Source organism: Schistocerca cancellata, chromosome 6 (assembly GCF_023864275.1).
Source record: "Schistocerca cancellata isolate TAMUIC-IGC-003103 chromosome 6, iqSchCanc2.1, whole genome shotgun sequence".
Lineage (NCBI taxonomy): Eukaryota > Metazoa > Arthropoda > Insecta > Orthoptera > Acrididae > Schistocerca > Schistocerca cancellata.
The window spans coordinates 262,069,961-262,094,708 of NC_064631.1; the positions used below are offsets into that span (position 1 = coordinate 262,069,961).

Here is a 24,748-nt window from a genome sequence, read left to right on the forward strand (position 1 = left end):
AGAGATGTAAAATACGTAAGTTTTCATCAGTACCAATTTACAAGGCCAAATGTCCAAACATGTAAATAAATAACGGTACATTTATCACTGCACAGGGAACACCATGAAACTTTATTATCCCTGAGAAGTAACCACAAAAGGTATGTGTGTCAGATATTAAGTACATTCACCGATAGGGTGTTACTGGAACCTTAAACAATGATACAAATCATTTCTGCTTTGCAAGGATTCATGTTCAGCATCATTCACTATTGCCTATTAGCTACAAATACACATGAAATATTTATTGTTTCTTCACCAGTATCGAGATGTGTACATGCTCAGCGAGAGGCAATGCTATGAGTAGCTATGCACTGCCTGGGACTCCAACCGTGCACATATTGCAATCGTTGACCCTATACAAAGAGGTGTCAACTATCAAATTCTCTTTCACTAGTAGTTAGGATCACACTGTTCATTCTCACTTTGAGGAGTTAGCACCATGAGGAAACAATGAAGTGATGGGAAATTATCATCTCAAAGGGTTCAAATCCAGAGAAAAATTGGAATCTGAGCTCTAATTTCAGTCCAGTGCCAATATTTTCAAAATCTCAAGGTAACTTAAAACAACATATGAAGGCAACACATGAAGGTCCTATAGCCTTATATGACAATTAGTTCATGAACTAAAAGAACATTACTAGGGTAAGCAAGCTTAGTAGAGAGTGTTTCCGCAAAGCAGTGACTTCCACCTCTGACAGTTAGAACTAACCCAACTCTGTTCCAGTCAGTAGTGAATGGATATGTTTAACCCTTTCATGGGAAGTGGTTCCATTTGAAACCACCTACAATTTTCTCATTTTGTGGCAAAAGGGCAGTGGCTACATTTGGGGACACCATTCAGCAGCCTAGTTGGTGCTGCCTTCTAGCAGCTGTCACTGGAACTGCTTCAAAATCTGTAAATATTAGCAAGTAGTGAGGCAAGTTGGATAGCCATCTTTGTTCTCAAATAGTGACTGTATTCTTCTGTATTAGCTAACTTTTATGCATGTATTAAATGCAGAATACTGTTCTGTTTACATTAATACTATATGTACTGCAATAATAACCAAATTAATGCATTTATTTCCGTGAATGTTGTGGTGGTTCCATTTGAAACCACTGCTCCTGTAAATGCAGCGTGATACTTGCCTTCAGTAGTCATACTGAGGTTGAAAGAAACTGAGGAGGATTACAGTGCTATGTCTCATTGAAAATGAGATTAGACGCAAAGCAGAATCTCGAACTGAGAAAGAAGGGGGGCAGGAAGTCATCTGCGTTTTTCGAAGGATAGATATACTGGCGTTTACTATAATATGATTTAAGGAGGTCACTGTAAACATAAATCAGTGCAGCCTGATGGCAATTTTAAGTACCGCATGCTAACTGCATAAGGAGAAAATATTGTATAAGCTATAACAAACACTATCTCAAACAAGAGCCTGTATACGCCCACAAAATGTATTGTTATTGAGATATATCTTGTGGCACAAAAGTGTTTTGCATTATGAATTGCTTCACAAGGATGTGTCCTTCGCAGCTGATATTTGTTGCCAACAGAAGAGACGCCTTGCAGTCGCAGAGCAACAAATGCCAGCTGGAAGACAGTACTTAGGAGCTTGATTGGCAAACACGCCTACCGCACGTCTTCAAATATGGCACCAGCATGTGTTTACCTTTCTGATCTCTAATTGATCAACCCACAAGAAACTTTGTTTTGTTTCCTTTTTCTTGTTTTTGTTTCTTTTGTTTTGGCAACTGTACTTTAAAGATGGCTTAACTCGGAAACAGCAAGTCACTACATGAATGGGATAGAAAAACTACATGCTTACCATCAGATGGTTTTTGATAATAAGGTGGAATATATTGTTGACAATTTCTCTGGTATCTGTGTCTATTTTGTTCCACAACCTAATGGGAAACTCTTATTAATATGTACTATACTAATGCAATGGTGTCTCATCATAATACCATACTGCAAATTGCTATCTTAATTAAACAAAGTCTTCCTTCATACACAAGTATGCTTTACAAGGCTACAATGTAAATATGACAGTAACTGTGAGGGTAGTTGCTAAATGAAATAGTTAACAGAATATTCAGTGATACGATTTCATTAACAGATTTGTGTATTTTTAGTAGCACTTCCACAGTATTTTATGTTTCTGGCCTCTAGATCTACTGGTTATTGAACATAGTGAGACGACTTAAGTCCACAAAATTTCTAAAGATGTCATTCTGAGTTCAATATAGCTGTTTGTAGCTTTGACACAAAGGAGGTAAAATGTTTTTGTCGTGCCAGTTTGGAACTGAGAGCTACTGCCTCTTACTCTTTACAGTTTCATGGAGCAAATGACGAACTGCATCATTCATTGCCTCCTCATTGTCCTTGTGATGCCTGTTACAGTTAATTCACAATGTAGACAATGCGATTAGTTGTAGTTGCTGCATGAAAGTAATCTGCCCTGTCTGTAAACACATATTTGATAAGTCGATGACACACCCAAGTAGAATTTATTCAGAATCTTTGACTGGTGTACCACGGATATGTCAAGCGAATCTTGCAAGGTAATTCTGTCATTCCAGAAAGTAACAAAACTTACCACAGTGACACTAGGCATGTTCCACCATGTTTTCATGACCCTATCACAGTTGTAGCAGGATGATTACATTTCTAGAGGCAGTGTCTTTATTGAGTGAGCTAACAATTTAGGAGTGCACCTTGTGCATTAATGATGCACTGGCTTTCACTGAGTTACAGATCCATTTAATTGACCGATATGTAGCAGGACGTGTGTACAAGTAATTTGTTCCAACATTATGAAATACCCCAAACCTATTGACAGCAAACCAGCATGGATTTGGAAAGCATCATTCTTGTAAGACACAGCTGGCAATTACTTTATTTGCATAATGTACTGTGTACAGGGGCTCTCAAATTGATTCCATATTTACAGGGTCGCAAAGAGGCTAATAATATCATTCCTCAAAAGTGGCTTCCAACCACGTTGCTATCCTACAGAATATTGCCTCAGTTGAGCGACTGGATTCGATTTCATGTATGAAAGATCACAGTGTGCAGAAACTGATGGGACGTCCATAGCAAAGCTGCTTATGAGGAATTATATCAAAATCCTTTTTGGAAATCTACAAATACGGAGCCAGTTTGAGAGCCCCTGTACACAGTACATCATGCAAATAAAGTTCCAGCTGTGTCACAAAAGAGTGATGCTCTACAAACCCATGCTGGTTTGATGTCAACAGACAATATATTTTGGTGTATTTCATAATGTTGGAACAAATTGTTTGTTCACATATCCTGCTACATGCTGCTGTCAATTAAACAGATCTGTAGCTCAGTGAATTACGTTAATTTCTTTCATACTACTGCAGTGGTATGTGGAACATTCCATTCTTCTCCCTCACTGTAAATAATAGAATACTCCTCATGACACCGTAGGAAAAACAATTAAACCACAGCATCACTTATGTCCAAATGCACTCCTAAATTGTTAGCTCAAGAAAGACACTGCCTCTCGAAATATAATCATACTGCCACGACTATGATAGGGTCATGAAAACTTAGTGGAACATACCTAGTGGCACTGTGATAGTTTTGTTACTTCCAGGAATGAGAAAATTACCTTGCAAGAGTCACTTGATATATATATATATGTGGTATACCAACCAAAGATTCTGAATGAATTCCACCTGGGTGTGCCACTGACATACGAGTTCACAGAGAGGGGACATCTCGACCAAGTATTTGGACAGTGAGGAATAACTTCCCTGAAATGGAAGAAGTACAATTGACAGACAACACAGAATCAGAATCAGCGCCATGTTCATGAACAACATGTATGTGGTCGAATTTGCAAACCGATGACATAGGACCCTTTTTTTCATTTGTGACACATGGCCCAACGTTGTCAACAATCCTCTCGTGAATGTTTCGTAAAACACCGTGGACATGAAGGAAGTTGCTGTGGGTTTTGCTGCAGTTTCTTAAGAGGTTTGTTTACGGTTAGGCCGAAGCTGCGCTTGGGAGCGTACTGCAGCCACGTTGGCCGGTGGGGACACGCCACACGCATAGTCAACAGTGCACAGAGGTTGTATTTCCCCGACGTCACCCCATGCCTCTATTTGCACTCCAGCGGCACAAGAAATTTCAAAAGACTGAGCGATGGATAGGACTTTATCGAGAGTCAGATTTGCCAACTGAAGGGCACATTGCCTAAGTTCCTTGTCGGGTGACGACCGGATAGTAGCATCCCGTACCATGGAATCGGCGTAGGATTCTTTGTGAACTTCAGTAACAAATTGACACTTTCTACGTACCATGGAATCGGCGTAGGATTCTTTGTGAACTTCAGTAACAAATTGACACTTTCTACTGAGGCCTTTAAGTGCAGCAGCCCAAGCGCAATAGGATTGATTCATTGTTTTTGACAATGATAAAATGCAACACGAGAGGCTACCACATGCGTCTGCTTTTGAAAATAAACGGACACAAGTGAGCACATTTCAGCAAAGGACAAACACGCAGGATCTTTCAAAGGAACCAATTGCGACAACAAACGATACATTTGAGGTGAAACCCATGAAAGGAACAGAGACTTACAAGTTTGGTCGGCCGCGACATGAAATGCCAAGAAGTGCTGTCGAAGACGTTTTTTGTAATCAGACCAGTCTTCCGCCGTCTCGTCGTAAGGAGGTAGAGACAACGACGAGAGACGCCCCGCATTGGATGCCGCGACGAAATCACAAATCACATTTGTGAGAAGCGTTTGCTGTTCTATGAGACCTTGCAATAGTTGCTCTAAAGTAGCCATGGAAACACGTGGGTCAACAATGAAAAAGAAAAAGTCACTACCTCATCGCCAATTGTTATAACTTCAAGTTGAACAAATATATTTCAAGGACGACGCAATACATGAAGTGACAGATCAAGTAAACAGAGTAAGACAGTCAAATCATAACTGAGTCAGAGTCTAGCGACCGCTGGCTGGCCGCTTATGTGGCGCTGCTGCTGCTGCATGGCTGGCAGACAACGCCGCATGTAGAGGATGCGCGTAATTGCGCAACGGCACTTTGAAAGATCGGCGAGTCACAACAGAAAGGCAGAGGTCGTGGCAGAGTCGCGAGGTGCACTCCAACTGGTAACCCCCATCTGAGGGCAGATGTCAGAGGGCTGGTTCTTCTTGTATGCAAAAAGAAATTGGATGATTAGGAAACTGTTGAATAGTGATTGCATAAGTGAGCAAGAGTTGGCAGTGTTGGAAATGAAGGGGGAAGATACCAACAGACTGTCTACAAGACTAGTCCAGAATAGACCAGTGGCCACTCTTACTCCAGGAATATGGACTGGGTCCAATAATTTCAAAGCTGAAGGTGCTGCTGAGCCATAAACCTTGCAAGCATAGTCCAGCTGGTACAAGACCTGGGCCTGGTAAATTTGGAGTAGAATAGTGTGACGCACACACTAATAGGTGTAGGCAAGAAAGCTGAGAGTGTTAGGCTAGCACATGCAGCTAGTATTTAGCTGACAAATATGGGGTAGCCATGTTAGCTTTTATATCAAAGAAGAATCCTAAAAATCAGGGCTGTGCAACTATGTCCAAGCACTGGGTACCCAATTCTGACTTGCATTTTGGTGGGAAAAAACTGGAAGCCATGGGAAAGGGTTCAAGCAGTATTCCCTTGAATGGCTCCTTGGAGCTGGCACTCAACCAAGAATAGAAAAAAAAAAAAAAAAAAAAAAAAAAAAAAAAAAAAAAAAAAAAAAAAAAAAACCCACACACACAAAAGTTGTTATTTTTTGGGGTAGGGGGATGTTGCTGGGCAGACAGAGATGAGGAAGACTGTTATACAGTCATCACTGAGCCCTGTAGGATGCCATTCTCTTAGACTTGTTGTTAGCTGAGAGACATACCACCTCTAACCGAAAACAACCACTTGGATACAAAGTGAAGAATATAAAGGAATCCTTAAAAGCCACAGCCACACAGGATAAGTAAAATTTGATGACACCAAACAGTGTGGTACATGTTATGCAGATCAAAAAGTCTGGGATGAGATGCTGGCATTTAGAAAAAGCCATGTTGGACTGCTGTTTCCAACACAACCAGATAATTGGTTGTCTATCATTTCTCCTGGAAGTCACACTGATAGTGGAACTATAGACCCTGTTATCTGAGAAGCCAGCCCAATTGCCAGCTTTTCAGGATTATTCTTTGATAAAAAGCTAACATGGCTACCCCATATTTGTCAGCTAAATACTAGCTGCATGTGACAGCCTAACAATCTCAGCAATCCTTTCAAGCAGTTAGCAGAGCATGTTGGTAAGGCTAACTGGTCAGTATCTGCAGATAGATGATCGGTTTTTACCTAGTTTAAGGAGTGGTTAGGTGGTTGGTTTAAAAGAGGAAGAGAAGGGACCAAACTGCTAGGTCATCGGTACCTTGTTCCGATTAAAATAATGCCACAAGGGTGAGAATAAAACTAATGAGCCTTATAACATAAAATGGGGAGGAAGGAAAACCACAAAACGACAGAAAGGCAACAAACACTACAAGGAACGAAAGAGGACAAGAAAATCATAGAGACACACAAGAAACAGGTAGAAGAGATTAAAACAAGAAAGCAAGGAGTGGGATGTTCATATTACCTCACCATCACAAAAAGGAAAATATTTTCAGGTCAAATACAGCTGAAGGCCCTGACATCGAGTGTCTCAATAACATTCAGGTGTTGAGTCTTGTGGTTATGAATTTAATCACAGCCTGAGGCTGTATCATGATACAACAAGAGCCTGAAGCAGTTACCAGTCAGTGAAAGGTTTGTTACATAATTTGACGATAGGGGCCTGCCCTGAATTTGTCTTTTAAGCATTCAGTAAGTAGCCAGGTAAGAAGAGGATGCTGATTCTGTCGCAAAGTAGATCATGAGGCCTTCTGCAAGAACCAACACATCAGCAGATATACCACCATGGAGGAGGAGACTTGGTACAGTTGATATTTAGCGGACTGGCAGACTGAGAAGGCTGAATCTTACTTGGGATGAAGAGGCATTCTCGAAGAGGAGATACAGTGCTTCCAGCATTCCTCCTTACTGCATTTAATTATACAGCTGCTTAAAAGTGACGAGCATCTTCTGAAGGATGTCACTTGAGACATTTAAGGGCCCTTTGACAATTCTGAATACCTGCTGCAATGTCTCTGGCCCACTACTGCATTGGCCGGCAGCAGAAAGGGCCCATAGTAAGGAGAATAGCAGTTCCAATGGCAAGGTGATCACATCAGAGGTGTAGGAGAGGGGAGGGATATTAGGACAGGTGTGGGGGAAGACATCGTAGTGCTGCCTGTGGGGGTGTGAAGGGATGTGGCAGGGACAATACACTCAGGTGACAAAAAGTTGTAATATAGCAATATGCACATACATAGATGGTGGTAGTATTGCCCCCACAAGACGTAAAAGGGCAGTTCACTGGCGTAGCTATCATTTGTGCTCAGGTAGTTCATGTGAAAAGGTTTCCGACAAGATTATGGCTGCACGATGGGACTTGACAGACTTTGAACACAGAAGAGCAGTTGGAGCTAGACACATGGGACATTCCATTTCAGAAATCGTTAAGGAATTCAATATTCCGAGATCCACAGTGTCAAGAGCTGGCAGAGATTCCAAATTTCTGGTATTACCTCTCATCACAGCCTTCACTTAAAGACCAAGAGCAGCAGCCTTTACACAGAGTTGTCAGAGCTAACAGACAAGCAACAATGCGTGAAATAACCACAGAAATCAATGTGGGGCGTTTGACGAATGTATCCTTTAAGATAGTGTGGCAAAATCTGGCATTAACAGACTATGGCAGCAGGTGACCAACATGAGTGGCTCTCCTGACCATGTTGGATCCTAGGCCACTGGGAAACTGTGACCTGGTCACATGAGTACCCATTCAGTCAGAGATGGTGGTAGGATTCAAGTATGGCACAGACCCCAGGAAGCCATGGATCCAAGTTATCAAGAAGGCACTGTGCAAATGGGTGGCAGCCCCATAATGGTGTGGGCTATGTTTACATGGGATGGACTGGGACCTCTGGTGCAAATAAACTACTTTTGAGACCATTTTCAGCTGTTTGTGGACTTCTTGTTCCCAAACAACAATGGAATTTTTATAAATGACAATGCGGGAGTCAGCGGACTACAATTGTTTGCGACTGGTTTGAAGAACATTCTGGACGATTTGAGAGAATAATTTGGCTAACAGTCACCCAACATGAATCCCATCGAACATTTATGGGACATAATCAAGAGGTCAGTTCATGCACAAAATCTGTCACCGACATCACTTTTGCAATTATGGATGGCTATAGAGGCAGTATGGCTCAATATTTCTGCAGAGAACTTCCAACAACTTGTTGAGTCCATGCCATGTTGAATTACTGCACTATACAGGGCAAAAGGATGTCCGATAACATTAGGAGATACCCCACGACTTGTCACTCCAGTGTATAGTGGGATGGTAAGTGCAGCAACGGGAGGCTGAGCTGGTAGGGCAGAAGGGAAAAGGAGAGAAGCATAGATTGCTGCACATTTTTAGAGGAGGAGGAGGATTGCTGGAAGTTAAACATTGGGCCAACCTAAAGGTCATTAAATGAAGGCCATTCTCTCATTTGGACACAGATATCTAAGTATGTGTACTGTGGTCTTACTAAGGGAACCATTCTGGAATTTGCATGAGGTGACACAAAGGGAGGAGGGGTTCAATTGCAATAGTTCACACATTTTAGACCAGTTTCTAAATATCATTCCAATGTCTTAACCAATATACCACCTGAGGTCATTAGTAAATTACTGTATAATAAGTGAGACTGCATTCTACCAGTGTTCTTTATTTACCTGAAAAGATAGCGTGAAGTGAGACAAGTTAGTAAACAGTCTTGAAGTAGTAGTTGTGATTTTCAGTTCTGAGACTGGTTTGATGCAGCTCTCCATGCTACTCTATCATGTGCAAGCTTGGCTCTGAGCACTTATCTGAGGTCACCAGTCCCCGAGACTGCTTAAACCTAACTAACCTAAGGACATCACACACATCCATGCCCATGGCAGGATTCGAACCTGCGACTGTACCAGCAACACGGTTCTGGACTGAAGCGCCTAGAACAGAACGGCCACAGTGGCCGGCCTGTGCAAGCTTCTTCATCTCCAAGTAACTACTGCAACCTACAACCTTCTGAATCTGTTTAGTGTATTCATCTTTCGGTCTCCCTCTACATTTTTCCCCACCACGCTGCCCTCCAACACTCAATTGGTGGTCCCTTGATGCCTCAGAACATGTCCTACCAACCAATCCCTTCTTCTAGTCAAGTTGTGCCACAAATGCCTCTTCTCCCCAGTATGATTCAGTGCCTCCTCATTAGTTATGTGATCTACCCATCCATCTGATATTCAGCATTCTTCTGCAGCACCACATTTCGAAGGCTTCCATACATGGCTACACTCCATACAAATACTTTCAGAAAAGAGTTCCTGACATTTAAATCTATACTCGATGTCAACAAATTTCTCGTCCTCAGAAACGCTTTCCTTGCCATCGCCAGTCTACATTTTATATTCTCTCTACTTCGGCCATCATCAGTTATTTTGTTCCCCAAAAAGCAAAACTCATCTACTACTTTATGTGTATCATTTCCTAATCTAATTCCCTCAGCATCACCTGATTTAATTCACCTACATTCCATTATCCTTGTTTTGCTTTTGTTGATGTTCATCTTATAGCCTCCTTTCAAGACACTGTCCATTCCCTACAACTGCTCTTCCAGATCCTTGGTGTGACTGACAGAATTACAATGGCACTGGCAAACCTCAAAGTTTTTATTTCTTCATGGATTTTAATTCCTACTCCAAATTTTTCTTTAGTTTCCTTTACTGCTTGCTCAATATATAGATTCAATAACATTGGGGATAGGCTACAACCCTGTCTCACTCCCTTCCCAACCACTGCTTCCCTTTCATTCCCCTAGACTCTTATAGCTGCTACTGATTTCTGTACAAATTGTAAATAGCCTTTCGCTCCCTGTATTTGACCCCAGCCACCTTCAGAATTTGAAAGAGTATTCCAGTCAACACTGTTAAAAACTTTCTCCAAGTTTACAAATGCTAGAAACACAGGTTTGCCTTTCCTTAATCTATCTTCTAAGTTGTAGGGTCAGTATTGCCGAACAAGTTCCAACATTTCTACGGAATCCAAACTGATCTTCCCCATGGTCGGCTTCTACCAGTTTTTCCATTCGTCTGTAAGGAATTAATGTTAATATTTTACAGCCGTGACTTATTAAACTGATAGTTTGGTAATTTTCACACCTGTCAACACCTGCTTTCTTTGGAATTCTAATCATTATCTTCTTCTTGAAGTCTGAGGGTATTTCACTTGTCTCATACATCTTGCTCACCGGATGGTAGAGTTTTGTTAGGGCTAGCTCTGTCAAGGCTAACAGCAGTTCTAATGGAATGTTGTCTACTCCCAGGGCCTTGTTTCGACTTAGGTCTTTCAGTACTCTGTAAAATTCTTCCTGCAGTATCGTATCTCCCATTTCATCTTCATCTACATCCCCTTCTATTTGCATAATATTGTCCTCAAATACATCACCCTTGTACAGACCCTCTATATACTCCTTCCACCTTTCTGCTTTCCCTTCTTTGCTTAGAATTGGTTTTGCATTTGAGCTCTTGATATTCATGTAAGTGGTTCTCTTTTCTCCAAAGGTCTCTAATTTTCCTGTAAGCAGTATGTATCTTAGTCTTAGTGATATATGCATCCACATCCTGACATTTGTCCTCTAGCCATCCCTGCTTAGCGATTTTGCACTTCCTGATTACCTTTTTTTCCCATTCTTCTCCTACTGTATTTCTTTCCCCCGTTCTTGTCAATCATTCCGTAATGCTCTCTCTAAAACTTTCTACAACCTCAGGTTCTTCCTGTTTATCCAGGTCCCATCTCCTTAAATTCGTACATTTTTGCCGTTTCTTCAGTTTTAATCTACAATTCACAGCCAATAGCTTTGGTCAGAGTCCATATCTGCCCCTGGAAATGTCTTACAATTTAAAACCTAGTTCCTAAATCTCTGTTTATCATTATATAATCTATCTGAAACATTCCAGTGTCTCCGGGCCTCTTCCACGTATACAACCTTCTTTCATGATTCTTAAACGAAGTGTTAGCTACAATTAAGTTATGCCCTGTGAAAAATTTTACCAAGTGGCTTCCTCTTTCATTCCTTACCCTCATTCCATATTACCTACTACTTTTCCTTCTCTTCCTTTTCCTACTATCGAATTCCAGTCCCCCATGACTATTAAATTTTCTTCTCCCTTTACTATCTGAATAATTTCTTCTATCTCATCATCAATTTCTTCATCTGCGGAGCTAGTTGGCATATAAACTTTTACTACTGTCGTAGGTATGGGTTTCGTATCTATCTTGGCAAAACAATGTATTCACCAGGCTGTTCGTAGTAGCTTACCCACGCTCCTAATTTTTCATTCATTATTAAACCTAATCCTGCATTACCCGTATTTGATTTTGTATTTATAACCCTGTACTCACCTCACCAGAAGTCTTGTTACTCCTACCACCGGACTTCACTAATTCCCACTATGTCAAACTTTAACCCATCCATTTCCCTTTTTGAATTTTTTAACCTACCTGCCCAGTTAAGGAATCTCACATTCCACTCTCCGAACTGTAGAATGCCAGTTTTATTTCTCCTGATATCAATGTCCTGACTATTCTCTGCCCGGAGATCCGAATGGGTGGGCTATTTTACCTCCAGAATATTTTACATAAGAGGACACCATCATCATTAACCATACTGCAAAGCTGCATGCCCTCAAGAAAAATTATGGCTGTAGTTTTCCACAGCTTTCAGCTTTTCACAGTACCCCACGGCTTTCAGACTTTTGCAGTACCAGCACAGCAAGGCCGTTTAGGTTTATGTTACAGGGTCAGGTCAGTCAAGCATCCAGACCGTTGCCCCTGGAACTACTGAAAAGACTGCTGCCCCTCTGCAGAAATCTAACAGTCTTACAGACTTCATTTGATCCATTAGAAATTGGTTTGTGAAACCTTAAAGAAATCTTTGGCTACATGTCTCCCACTTTTACCACAAAGGAAAAATACAGATCTTAGTTGCCACATTCAGAAGAGGGAAAAAAGAAGAGAGAATCCAATAAACTTACAAACAGCTAGAATGGTAACCAGTACTTCAACAACCACTAAAGAACCATTATGTATTCAATGATCAGTTCTCTAGTAATATGTATTAGAGTAGGCTGTTCCAGTGCTGCCCCACAGGGTGTGGGCACTGCTGTGCACACCTCAGCTCATTTGCAGGCAGGTGAAGCTAGTGTAGGCTACCCACCAGGCGTACATTCTCCACAAGCTCTAAACGCATCACCAAACGTGCCCACTGGCCTTTTCCCCACCACTGCCCCACCTGTACCTGTGGGCACCCAGCTGCCCTAAGTGGGAACATGAACTGGAACAGCCTCTATTACAGTAACTGGCACAATAAGAACTTTACAGTAAAAAAGGCAATATTTTCCATAAGAATCTACATATAGTAAAGCAAGCTTACCATCTTGTCTATACTTCACTTAAAGATCACAGTAATTTACTAGCCACTGTCCTTGTAGAGGTGCTCACCCTACATCTACATCCACATCTACACGGACACACTGAAAATCACATTTAAATGCCTGGCAGAGGGTTCATCAAACACCATCACAATAATTCTCTATTATTCTGATCTCAAACAATGTGCGGAAAAAACTAACTCCTAGATCTTTCCATGCAGTCTCCGGTTTACCATATTTTATTATGATCATTTATTCCTATGTGTCAGTGCCAACGAAATATTTTTGCATTCAGAGGAGAAACTTGGTGATTGAAATTTCATGAGAAGATTCCGCCGCACCGAAAAATGCCTTTGTTTTAATGATGTGCACCCCAATTTCTGGATCATGTCAGTGTCACTCTCTCCCCTATTTCTCGATAATACAAAATGTGCTGCTGCTCTTTGAATTCCTCAATGTACTTCATTAATCTTATTTGGTAAGGCTCACACACTGCACAGCAGTACTCCAAAAGAGGATGAATGGACAAGCGTAGTGTCGGCAGTTTTAGTAGACTGGTTGCATCTTCTGTGTGTTCCACCAATAAAACACATTCTTTGGTTCACCTTCCCCACAACATTTTCTGTGTGTTCTAGCCAAAACCCAGCCTTCTTTTCATTATACAACTACTCTGTAAACAATGTGTTGCTAAATTTGAAATTTACATTTTTTAACTGCCAAATAAAATTCTTATAACTAATTAAACAACAGAACTACACAGACAACTTAACAATGAGGATTTGTGATAAAACTAACACAAAGACATTAAAAATTGGTCCCTATAAAAATAGTTGGTCATATACTGTAATGTAACAAAAAATTGAAAGGTTTAATTGAACGTTAACAATTATACAAAGACACAAAGCAACTACACCACTCATGAGCCATATGATGCAATACATGCATTAAGATAAGTTTACTTAAAAAAATTTGACCTTCCGGATCCGAAAGCAATAAGGGAGGCAGAGCAGGGCTTTCAGAAAGAGAGAGAGAGAGAGAGAGAGAGAGAGAGAGAGAGAGAGAGAGAGAGAGGGGGGGGGGGGGGGGGAGGAGAATGGAATAAATACCTGGTGTTTTTGGTGTCTGTGGCCCACCACCTGTCTTCTTGTACAGCAGTGAATTGAAGAAGTTAGCTAAAACTCCTTCCCCACTGCCTGTCACACTTGGTTTTGTGCTGTCAATCTGAAGATAAGAAATTGGAATATGGATTAGCAGCAACAACAGCAACACACACACACACACACACACACACACACACACACACACACACACACACAAATAACAGACTTAACAATGTAGCTCAAAATACTGCAGGATATAAACTGTAAATAATGTTCAGAATTTTAGATTGCATGTTACCAGCAACATCATCAACTTTACCAAAAGTGAGGCCGAAATATCTTGTTCTGTTTTAGGAGCAAGTGGTGCTTCCCACACATTAAGCTGTGAGGTAGGAAAGGTTGTCATAAGGACTGTCATCTATCACCGAGGTGAAGTATGTGGTAAAAGGCTTTCAGTTTTCAGCTCTGACGCCAAGAGTGTCACCTGTATGTCGCCAGAGGCTACGGATGTACGGGTGTGACGTCTCCCATCCCCACAATGGACTGGCTACTGTGTTATGCTTTGGGCACCTAATCTGGTCCACTCACACAAGAGGTACTTCAGAGAACACTGACCAGTGTGTGCAAAATGTGCCACATTGGGTGCCTTTCCCTGCACAGCCCAAACTACTGTAAAATTTTGAGAGAATGGAAGACAGACCCATAAGTGGAGACCAAATCTCAATTAACTGAAATGAACAAGGGGCAGAAAGTACGACTAAGCAGAATAAGCAATCATAATCAGTGTTCAGTAATAAGCGAAGACTGTCAGCAGTGAAGCTGTCCTACAGACCAAGTCAGATAAGAATGAGTGGGATAACAGCAGAGGAAAGGAGGGAGTACTGCAATGCCTTGGGACCGTATGCTCATCGCACATGTACTTCCAAAAGGTGCACGAGACCTATGGTTGGGGGGTGGGGTTGTTTAGTCCACTGTAATTTGGTCTGCACTTTCTTCCCGCTTTTAATTCACATCTTTGATATGACAATCACCTGTACCTCCTGTAAATACTATGCAGTAGCACCTGTCATGTAGGAAGGATGGAAGGACCATCATGGTTTCATTCCCATCAATGATAAGGTCACTAAAGAAACTATTGTTGAGAACCATTTACTTTGGACTCGTTACCTACACAATCTGTGTGTGCAAACTCTTCTTTACTCTACCCATCTTCGTTCTTTACATATTCCTTGATTTTCTCTTTTCAATCACATGCAAAACCAGGTTACAACGGTTTTCACTCTGATGTTCATGTGTACTGTAAGTACTGATCCAATGATTACTTTTTCAGTGGCATATTACACTGTGCATCAGACTTTCAGAAAGAAGCAGCTAAATATACAACAGCTCTCTAATTTGCCAAGTGATATTTGAAGGTTTGGGTAACAGTATAGTTATCACGAAATTGGCCTTTTATACACTGAAATCCAAATTTGTAGGAAAAAAAATAGATTTTGATTATTGTGACTACATGAATTGCTCAGATACTAGGGGGGACCCAAAAATAACTGGAATTTCTTTCTAGAAAGCATATACTTAATTGTCTTCAAATACAACCTTAATCTCCTTCGAAGTACTCTCCATTAACATTAATACACTTGTCCAAATGTTCATTCCAGTGTTCAAAGAACCTTTTAAATCAGGGCTTAACAACTGGCCAGTTTTGAGCGCGAGTACTCGCGTCTGCTCAGGCACGTGCTCGCGAGCAGGTGCAAGGTCGCGGAATAGGGATGGAGGGGGGAGAGGGGAGGGAGGGGAAATGCGCGCGCACGTTTGAACAGGGCCACAGCGTGCCTATTGAATTCGCGCTGACTGTGTAACATTTACTACGATCAGCTCTAACAGTCACTTCGCTGGTTAAGAATCATGTCAAGTCGCCGTTGTGTAACCCCAGCCATGCTTTCGCACTTCAACCCCCATTGGGAGGAATTTTATCTGTTTACAGAAAAAAAAGGTGTTGCAAAATGTTTAGTATGTCACAAAACACTGAATTCTTTTAGGAAATTTAATTTGCAGCGACATTATTTGTCGTGCCACGCGAAAGACTACGGAAGTGGAAAATGTGATGGACCAGGTCGTGCACAGGAAACTATTAAACTTAAAAGGAAGCTATCCGAAGGAGATCTGGACGACGAAGAAAAATCAACTGAGGCAGCTCTCAGAGTGAGTTACAAAATTGTTTTGCTTTTAGCAAACTCCCTGCGCCCCTTCACTGATGGCGATTTAATAAAAGAATGTTTGGTAGTTGCAGCGGAACATTTGTGTCCATCTCAAGTTGAACAGTTTCGGATTGTGCCATTATCTAACATGACCATTATGCGTCGCATACAGGACATGGCAGACGACGTCCAGAGCCAGCTTGCAAATATCCGTAAAGATTTTATGGCGTATTCTCTAGCTCTGGATGAAAGTGTTGATATCACTGGAACAGCGCAGCTTGCCATATTTATTAGAGGTGTTAATAGAGATCTTCAGGTGAGGGAGGAGCTCGTCGATGTAGTAGCCATGAAGAACACTACAACCGGAGATGATATTTTAAGTAGTGTTGAAGAAAGTGTTGAAAATATAGGATTGTCGTGGAATTCTTTAGTTTCAGTGTCTACAGACGGTACACCAGCGATGACAGGGGGGAAAAAAAAAATCAGGTTTCGTTGCGCTGTTGAAGGAGAAAATGTAAAAACTGACCGTGCCGAATGAAATAAGGGGCGTTTACTGTGTGGTCCACCAGGAAAACTTATGTGCAAAGACTATCACTCTAAAAAATGTGATGAGTGGTGCTGTTTGTACAACCAATTATATAAGGAAGCATGGGCTACAACACAGACTATTTAAAAGCTTTCTTGAGGATGTAGAAAGCCAGTATGGTAGCCTGCCTTATTACAGCGAGGTCTGCTGGCTTAGTCGTGGCGAATTATTAAATCGATTTTTTTGCCTATTAGATGAGATAAATATGTTCATGGAATTGTGTAACAGTTCACAAATTAATACGAATGTAGAGACATACACTGAGCTAATAAAATTATGTGGCACGTGTACATTCTCCTTTATTTGTTTCATTTGTGGCAGTAATAATTCGTGAGTGATATCCCTGCAGGTGGCCGCAGATTTACATTGACTGGCGGCAGCTGTTGTGCGTCCCACGTGACTCCCCACTCTCTGCTCTGGTCCGGTAGTAGGGGTAGCGTGCTCGCGCTGCTCCGTGCTCGCACCTTGCTGCTCACAGCTTGCTCCGCGAGCACGTATGTTGTGAAGTCCTGTTTTAAATTCATCCTCTTTGATACCTGCCAGCACTTTCATGACATTGAGTTTTATGTCTTCCACATCCACAAAACGCTTCCCTCTCAGGTCTCTCTTCATCCTCGGGGATAGGAAGAAGTCCGAGGGTGCTAAATCCAGTGAATAGGGCGTGTGGGTCAAGGTAGTCGTGTTCGTTGAGGCCAAAAACTGGCGAACGCTGAGAGCCGTGTGTGCGAGAGCGTTGTCGTGATGCAGGAACCACACGCCAAAATCCCACAATGTGTTCTTGAATTGAAAGAGCCTTCATGGAAATGTGATCTCGCGTTCTTAGCAGATTTAACTAGCCATCTGAATGTTTGAACATTTCACTACAAGGTAAAGATCTGCTAATTACTCATTTCATAGATCGAATACGAGCTTTTAAAATGAAATTGACACTTTGGGTGCGTCAACTGGCAACAGGAAATCTAGCTCATTTTCCTAAATTATCATCCATGCAAGATGACCACAAAGACTGAACGTTATTCACATAGTTTAGTTGCCCTTAAGGAAGAATTTGATCAACGCTTTCAAGATCTGACAGCACTAGACAGTGATTTTGATCTGTTCTCCAGTCTGTATTCAGCGAATATTGAAGAGATTCGTCCTGAGCTGCAACTAGAAATTATTGACCTGCAGTGTGACAGAGAATACAGAGACAAATTTCACAACAAGAAAAACATTTTGGAATTCTACAGACACTTCCCTCAGGATAGATTTCCTCGTTTGCACAAACTGGCGGCTACAATAATATCAATGTTCGGTTCCACGTATGTTTGTGAACAACTGTTCTCTGCAATGAAATATAACAAGACGCGCCTGAGGAACGCATTGTCTGATCGAAATTTAAACTGCACACTGCGCTTACAATGAACAAGAACAATTACTCCGAACATAGACGCAATTATAAAGGGCAAAAAGTACAAGATAACCGAGAATCCCACACTTCAGTGACACCTTTCATTGTGTAACAGTTCACAAATTAATATGAATGTAGAGACATACACTAAGCTAATAAAATTATGTGGCACGTGTATATTCTCCTTTATTTGTTTCATTTGTGGCAGTAATAATTCGTGAGTGATGTCCCTGCAGGTGGCCGCAGATTTACATTGACTGGCGGCAGCTGTCGTGCGTCCCACGTGACTCTCCCCACTCTCTGCTCTGGTCCGGTAGTAGGGGTAGCGTGCTCGCGCTGCTCCGTGCTCGCACCTTGCTGCTCACAGCTTGCTCCGCGAGCACGTATGTTGTGAAGTCCTGTTTTAAATTCATCCTCTTTGATACCTGCCAGCACTTTCATGACATTGAGTTTTATGTCTTCCACATCCACAAAACGCTTCCCTCTCAGGTCTCTCTTCATCCTCGGGGATAGGAAGAAGTCCGAGGGTGCTAAATCCAGTGAATAGGGCGTGTGGGTCAAGGTAGTCGTGTTCGTTGAGGCCAAAAACTGGCGAACGCTGAGAGCCGTGTGTGCGAGAGCGTTGTCGTGATGCAGGAACCACACGCCAAAATCCCACAAAGCCGGACATTTCCGTGACAAACTTCTGCAAAGCTGTTTCATAACCTCCAAATAGAATTGTTGGTTTACTGACTGATTTTCAGGGACAAATCAGAGTGTACAATCCCTTTGATGTCAAAAAAACAGGATCAACATCGTTTTCACATTCGATTTAACTTGGTGAGCTTTTTTTGGTCGAGGTGAGCCAGGTGACTTCCATTGTGATGACTGTTGGTTTACTTTCTGGATCGTACCCATAGCACCATGACTCATCACCTGTAATGATTTTTTTGAAAAAATGTGGATCATCTTTGAACACGTCCTTCCATTTCGAGACAGGCTTTAACACAACGATCCCTTTGATCTCCGGTAAGAAGCTTCGGCACGAATTTTGCTGCCACTCTTCGCATACCCATATCAATGGTCAAGATGCGCCGAATTGAGCTCCAGGACAACCCAGACAAGTTCTCGAGTTGGTCGATTGACCTGCGTTGATCTTCACTGATGAGATCACTGATTTTGTCGATGTCTTCGCTTCGAGCAGTTGAAGGTCGACCGGAACGGGGCTCATATTCAACCACCATTTCTCCCTTTTTAAACTGAGAAAACCATTCGTACACTTGCGTTTTACTAAGAGCATGGTGTTTGTAGGCTGTCTGAATCATCGCAACAATTTCCGCTGCGTTCTTGCCGAGCAAGAAACAAAACTTCACTGCTGCACATTGTTTGTAAGAACTAGCCATTTCCTTGTGTCACATCTGCACTGTATGCACACCCAAAGAACTGCCAAATAAACCACACTTCTCACTGCTGGGTGATGCCGTGTGGCAGAATGACTCAGCAGAGCTCCTACTACAACCCTCTGGTCGCGCAACCTGCTAGTACAAGTACACGATGTGCAGCATTACGATTCCGGTTACTTTTGGGTCCCCCCTCGTATGTAAGAGAAAGGAATGTTTTTTAAAACAAAGTTCAACACTACTAGTATAAGAAACAGACAGTGTGGTTCCAGATGTGAATACAATTTTCAGCTTGAAGTGCATGTATTGTAGGCCTATATTTGTAGGCCTACATTAAATTTCCCTAAGTATAAGAACATCAACTCTTATCAAATAGTTCTCATACTTCACACTAATAAATCTGAACAATTTTATGTAACAATGAAAATAACCAATTATTGGTAACATAATGTAAATGGATAGATTTAAAAAATCTACTCACCAAGCAGCAGCAGCAGGGGAACACACACACAAAAGGATTTAACTTTTACAAGCTTTCAGAGCCATTGGAAGAGTTGAAGGGGAAGGAAGAGGGCTGAAAGGAAAGGACTGGATAGGTTTAGGGAAAGGGGTAAAGTTTAGAAAAGTCACCCAGTATCTCGGGCCAGGGGAGACTTGCCGGATGGGATGAGAAGGAAAGACTGATTGTTAGCCGGATGAGATCTGAAAACCCAGAGCTTAAAGGTGGAAGACAGTGTAATATGTAAGACAGAGATTACTACTAAAACATTGAGCACAAGTTAACAAGAGTAAAAAGCTAAATGCATTGTATGTAATAGAAGTGGGACCGGGGACGGTGAAACATAGGCAAGTTAGAAAATGAAAGATGCAGGAACCTAAAATGGAGTGAATTCCAATCACCAACTTTCTCCTCTGAATGCGAAAATATTTTGTTGACACCGACCTACATAGGGAGATGACGTGTGTGGTGAAACAGGCACCGAGGTCATGACTGTCATGCTGTACAGCATTTTCTGCAACAGGATATTGTTTGTTGCCTGTATACACCCTTTGCCTATGCCCACTCATCCTGACTGATAACTGGCTGTTAGTCACACCGATATAAAAGGCTGACCAGCTTTTGCGTAACAGCTGGTATATGACTTGTCGTTTCACAGGTTCCTCTCCCTTTGATAGTATATGTTGTGCCACTTACAGGGCTGTAATAGGTGGCGGTAGGAGGGTGGTAGGAGGGTGTATAGTGCAAATCTTACTCTGGGGATGGTCACAGGGGTAGGAGCTACAGGGTAGGGAGATGGGTGCAGAAGGAACATAAGGTCTGATATTGCAGAGATTGGGCAGCAACGAAAAGCTATTCTAGGTGTGATGGGCAAAATCTTAAACAGAATGGATCTCATTTCAGGGCATGATTTTAGGAAGTCATGGCCTTGTCAAAGTAGCTGATTGACACATTCAAGACCAGGATAATACGGGGTGACAAGTGGTGTGCTACGAAGTTGTTTTTTTTTTTTTTTTTAGGGATCAATAGTACCAGGATTGGATGTGATGGCTCAGGAGTTCTGCTTTTGAATTAGGCTGTTGGGACAATATCCAGTGAAGGCTGATGTGAGAGTGGTAGTATAATTTTGTTAAGAGTCTGCATCTGAACAGAGATGTTTGCCTCAAATGCCAAGGCTGTATGGGAGGCTGTTTGACATGGAAATGATGGCAACTGTCAAAATTTAAGTACTGTTGTTTGTTAGTGGATTTGATGGGGACAAATGTGTAGCTGGCCTTCAGTGAGGACGAGCTCAACAGCAAGGAAAGTGGCATGGGATTCTGAATAGGACCATGTGAAATTTAATTGGGAGAAGGTATTTAGAGATTCCAGGAATTTTAGCAGGCCAGCCTCACCATGAGTCCATACGGCAAAGATGTCATCAATGTATCTAAACCAAACCAGAGGCTGAAGAATTATGGATACCCACCTCCTCCAAGTGACCCGTGAAAAGGCTGACATAGGAAGGTGCCATCCTGGTTCCCATGACCATACCCCTGATCTGTTAGTATGTCTGCCCTTCAAAGGTGAAGTAATTGTTGGTAAGTATAAAATTGATTAAGGTGAGCAAGAAGGACATCATAGGCTAGGAGACAGATCGACATTGACTAAGGAAATGTTCAGCAGCACAGGCCATGTATTTTTGGGGGGGGGGGGGGGGGGGGGGGGTGGTATTGGTACAGACAGAGATGGCATCAAACTGTACCACTTACCCTAAAACTCTACAATCCTTTTCCTTCACCCCCCCCCCCTTCCCCTTCAACTCTTCCACCAGACGAAGGCGCCATTGGCCCCAAAAGCTTGTAAAACTTTAATCATTTTGTGTGTGTGTGTGTGTGTGTGTGTGTGTGTGTGTGTGTGTGTGTGTGTGTTCCCTTGCTGCCGCTTTGAGAGTACACTTTTTATATGAACTATTTTATAAATAGATATTTACCTTCTTTGGTGAACCTAACTGCCCCTGAATACCAGGTGATCCTGTAACTCTTCTGTCTCCAGTTTTCTGCACTGCAGTCCTAAGCGGAGACTCTTGCCTTGCATTTGCAGGTCCACCTTGCTGCAGAAGCTGGAGTTGCTTGGATAAGAAATACTGTTCATCTTCTGCTTGCATTTCGCATTCTCTTTGGACAGGCTTCAAAAATTTAAGGAACAGTAAGCTAACATCTTAAGTCAAAATACCAAAACAGTAAAGAGCACGAGAATTTTTAAGTATTATTCCATCTGTATAATAAAATAAAAAATGAATGTGGACAAGAAGTATTCTTAAGCTTTGAATGCCTAATTCTCAGTGAGATACTTACACAAAGCAAGCTTATGATTTTCTGGCTAAGAGATATCAAGAGGAGTTATTTTTCTTCAAATAAAACATACCTTTCTAATAACTGGTTGCACAATAACATCTCGGTAATAATCATCAGGTTTCATGCTCTGCATGTTTTCGTAAAGAATACTTATTTTTTTCATGTTGTCCCAACCTGAAGGTCTATGTGGAAAACAAAAATTTGAAATTAATAATTATACAGCAACTGCCATCAAACTACAAATAATAGTTCTGTTTGTAAGCAAGGAAGAAACTAACTATGTCTAGCGCAATCTTTTAGTTTATAACAGTTTGAGTGTGTGAAGGAAACTTACTTATTATTGCAGAAACATGATTCCAAAGTGTTAAATAATAACTTATACTGTCCATTTTACTTGCAATGGTATTTTTTTTCTATTTATCAAAATAACCTTATACGTTTTAGATACTGAATACCGCCTGTTGCATAGTAGCAATTTACTTTGGTGGAATCTACAACTTATCTCTTTATAATCTTTTCACACAGCCCATTATCCTGCCCCTGCTGGGGTATCACCAAGTGGTGAGCAATCACAGGAATAAATTTTCTGGACTACAAGCAGCTAATCGCTGGGATTGTAATGATTAGAAGCTAGCTACATAAATCATACTGAAAGATTGTAAAGCATTTTGCTGCAATTTCTACCTGAATACATGTGTCTGAAAATCCTATCTAGTTTACCAACTACTTATTTTGTTATCAATCTGCCATTGTCTTAAACCACTGTCGATACAAACCTAAACTGGTTCAATCACTTCACGATTAATTCGTACAATTTTCTGTTCAATATGGTCACTGTACATTATTTTAGTCTTATTATACTTGATTTCCAGATCTGCTCCAAATGTTGCCTATTAAATTCTCCCACTTGCTTAAGTTTATGTGGACGTTACAATGTCAACAATGAAACAAATGTGGTTCAGACTTGCTCCATTATATGTTTTCTTCTTTGTTTTCCCAATTTAAAGTTCTGAGAATTTCCTTTTAAGCAAATAATAGTTTTGGTAATATGTCATTTCTTTACCTGGTTCCTCCTTTATCTTGAATGAAGTAAACTGAAACTTTTGAATTGGTATAGACATCTTCACTATATTAAAATAGGTTAAATCAGTACCTCCAATTTCAAAAACTGTCTGTACGCATTTTGTGAATCTGAGTCAAAAGCTTTCTGTGAATCTCAGACATAAGACTATTGATACTGCTTGCTCTATTCCACAATTTCATTCATGATTTACAAATGGCCCATTGTGCTGTATCCATATCCAGATCCAACCCATTCCTTTAACTTATTAAAATATAGTTTTCTGATGGTGGTGTTGATAAATTTAGTGAGTATCTTGCTGTACACTGAAGGTAGGAACCTCACAGGGTGATATACACCAGCACCCCATGAAACTGCATTAGCCAGGGCTGTCTGCTGTGAACTCTCGGCAGAGAGAGTGGGTGATTGGACATTGTCATTAGCTCTAGTCTCTGAGCAGTATTAGTTTTGTGTGTGGGTAGTGCTGTAGTGTGCGTTGTCATTGCTATTTTTCTAGTCAAAATGATTTGCTTATGAAATAAATAAGAACAAGTGTAGTTGTGCCATTGCTCAATACACTTGGGATGTTACGTTTCATGGTTCACGAAAAAGTAATGGCTAAGCACATGTCAGAATCTCAGTGCAAATGAATGGATAAAATTAATGCTTGTAATGCAAAGGACGTGTACATCATATTTCCTCACTAAGAATTACAAGTGGGATCTTTGAAAAAGGATCTGTTTGGTCTGCCTCTAGATACAGAAACCAAACACTGCACCTTCACAAAAAATATTTAACTGAGACACAAATTCCCAATGCTGTTGTAAATTCTAGCAATGTAGGAGATAATGGGATGAATCAATTTGTTAATTGTCTTAAAGAAACATAAGCAAAGATTTTAAGTAAATCTCATTTTGAAACTTCCTGGCAGATTAAAACTGTGTGCCCGACAGAGACTTGAACTCGGGACCTTTGCCTTTTGCGGGCAAGTTTCATATCAGCGCACACTCCACTGCAGAGTGAAAATCTCATTCTGGAAATCTCATTTTGTTATGAATCTATGCTTTGTTAGCATTACAAGTGACCTGTTTTGTAATTATTAATAGTATATTACTGTGGTTCCATAAGCATGTGCTTACGATCATCACAGTAAGAGGGCATTGCTTCAACATCAGATCTGTGTCAAAAAATGGCATAATAACTATTTTCATTATCTCCAAAAAAAGTGAATCTGACCCTGTAATCAGTACTGAATCTATAATGAATTCAGAAATATTAGTAAGTTATTCTGTAGACAGTCTTGGTTCAATCTAGCAGTCAATTTATGGGACTCTCCTGTATTTCTTATACTGCTAATATGACAATGACATTTCACGGACTTCAAGAATACTTTCCAAAATGCTAGATCTGCTCTTTTTCATACAATCACAGCCAAACAAACTTTACACCATTCTCTGTTTTTCAGGTTCAGATCAAATGTGGTTTCTCAGGAAAGTCTTCTCATCTTCATACTATCTCCAGTTAAGCATATTGCTTACTAGTTACACAA

At 41.1% G+C, this 24,748-nt stretch overlaps 1 protein-coding gene across 1 annotated transcript in view; it reads right to left on the bottom strand.

Annotated features, from left to right (window-relative positions):
* Nucleotides 1–24,748, bottom strand: part of LOC126191432 (cytoplasmic dynein 1 light intermediate chain 2) — a 99,651-nt gene that overhangs the window by 13,371 nt on the left and 61,532 nt on the right. The window contains exons 7-9 of the mRNA XM_049932308.1: nt 22,210–22,321; nt 21,776–21,970; nt 13,758–13,872 (exon numbers count right to left, since the gene is read on the bottom strand). Coding sequence (XP_049788265.1) covers nt 13,758–13,872; nt 21,776–21,970; nt 22,210–22,321 — 422 coding nt within the window. The remainder of the gene's footprint in view (nt 1–13,757; nt 13,873–21,775; nt 21,971–22,209; nt 22,322–24,748) is intronic.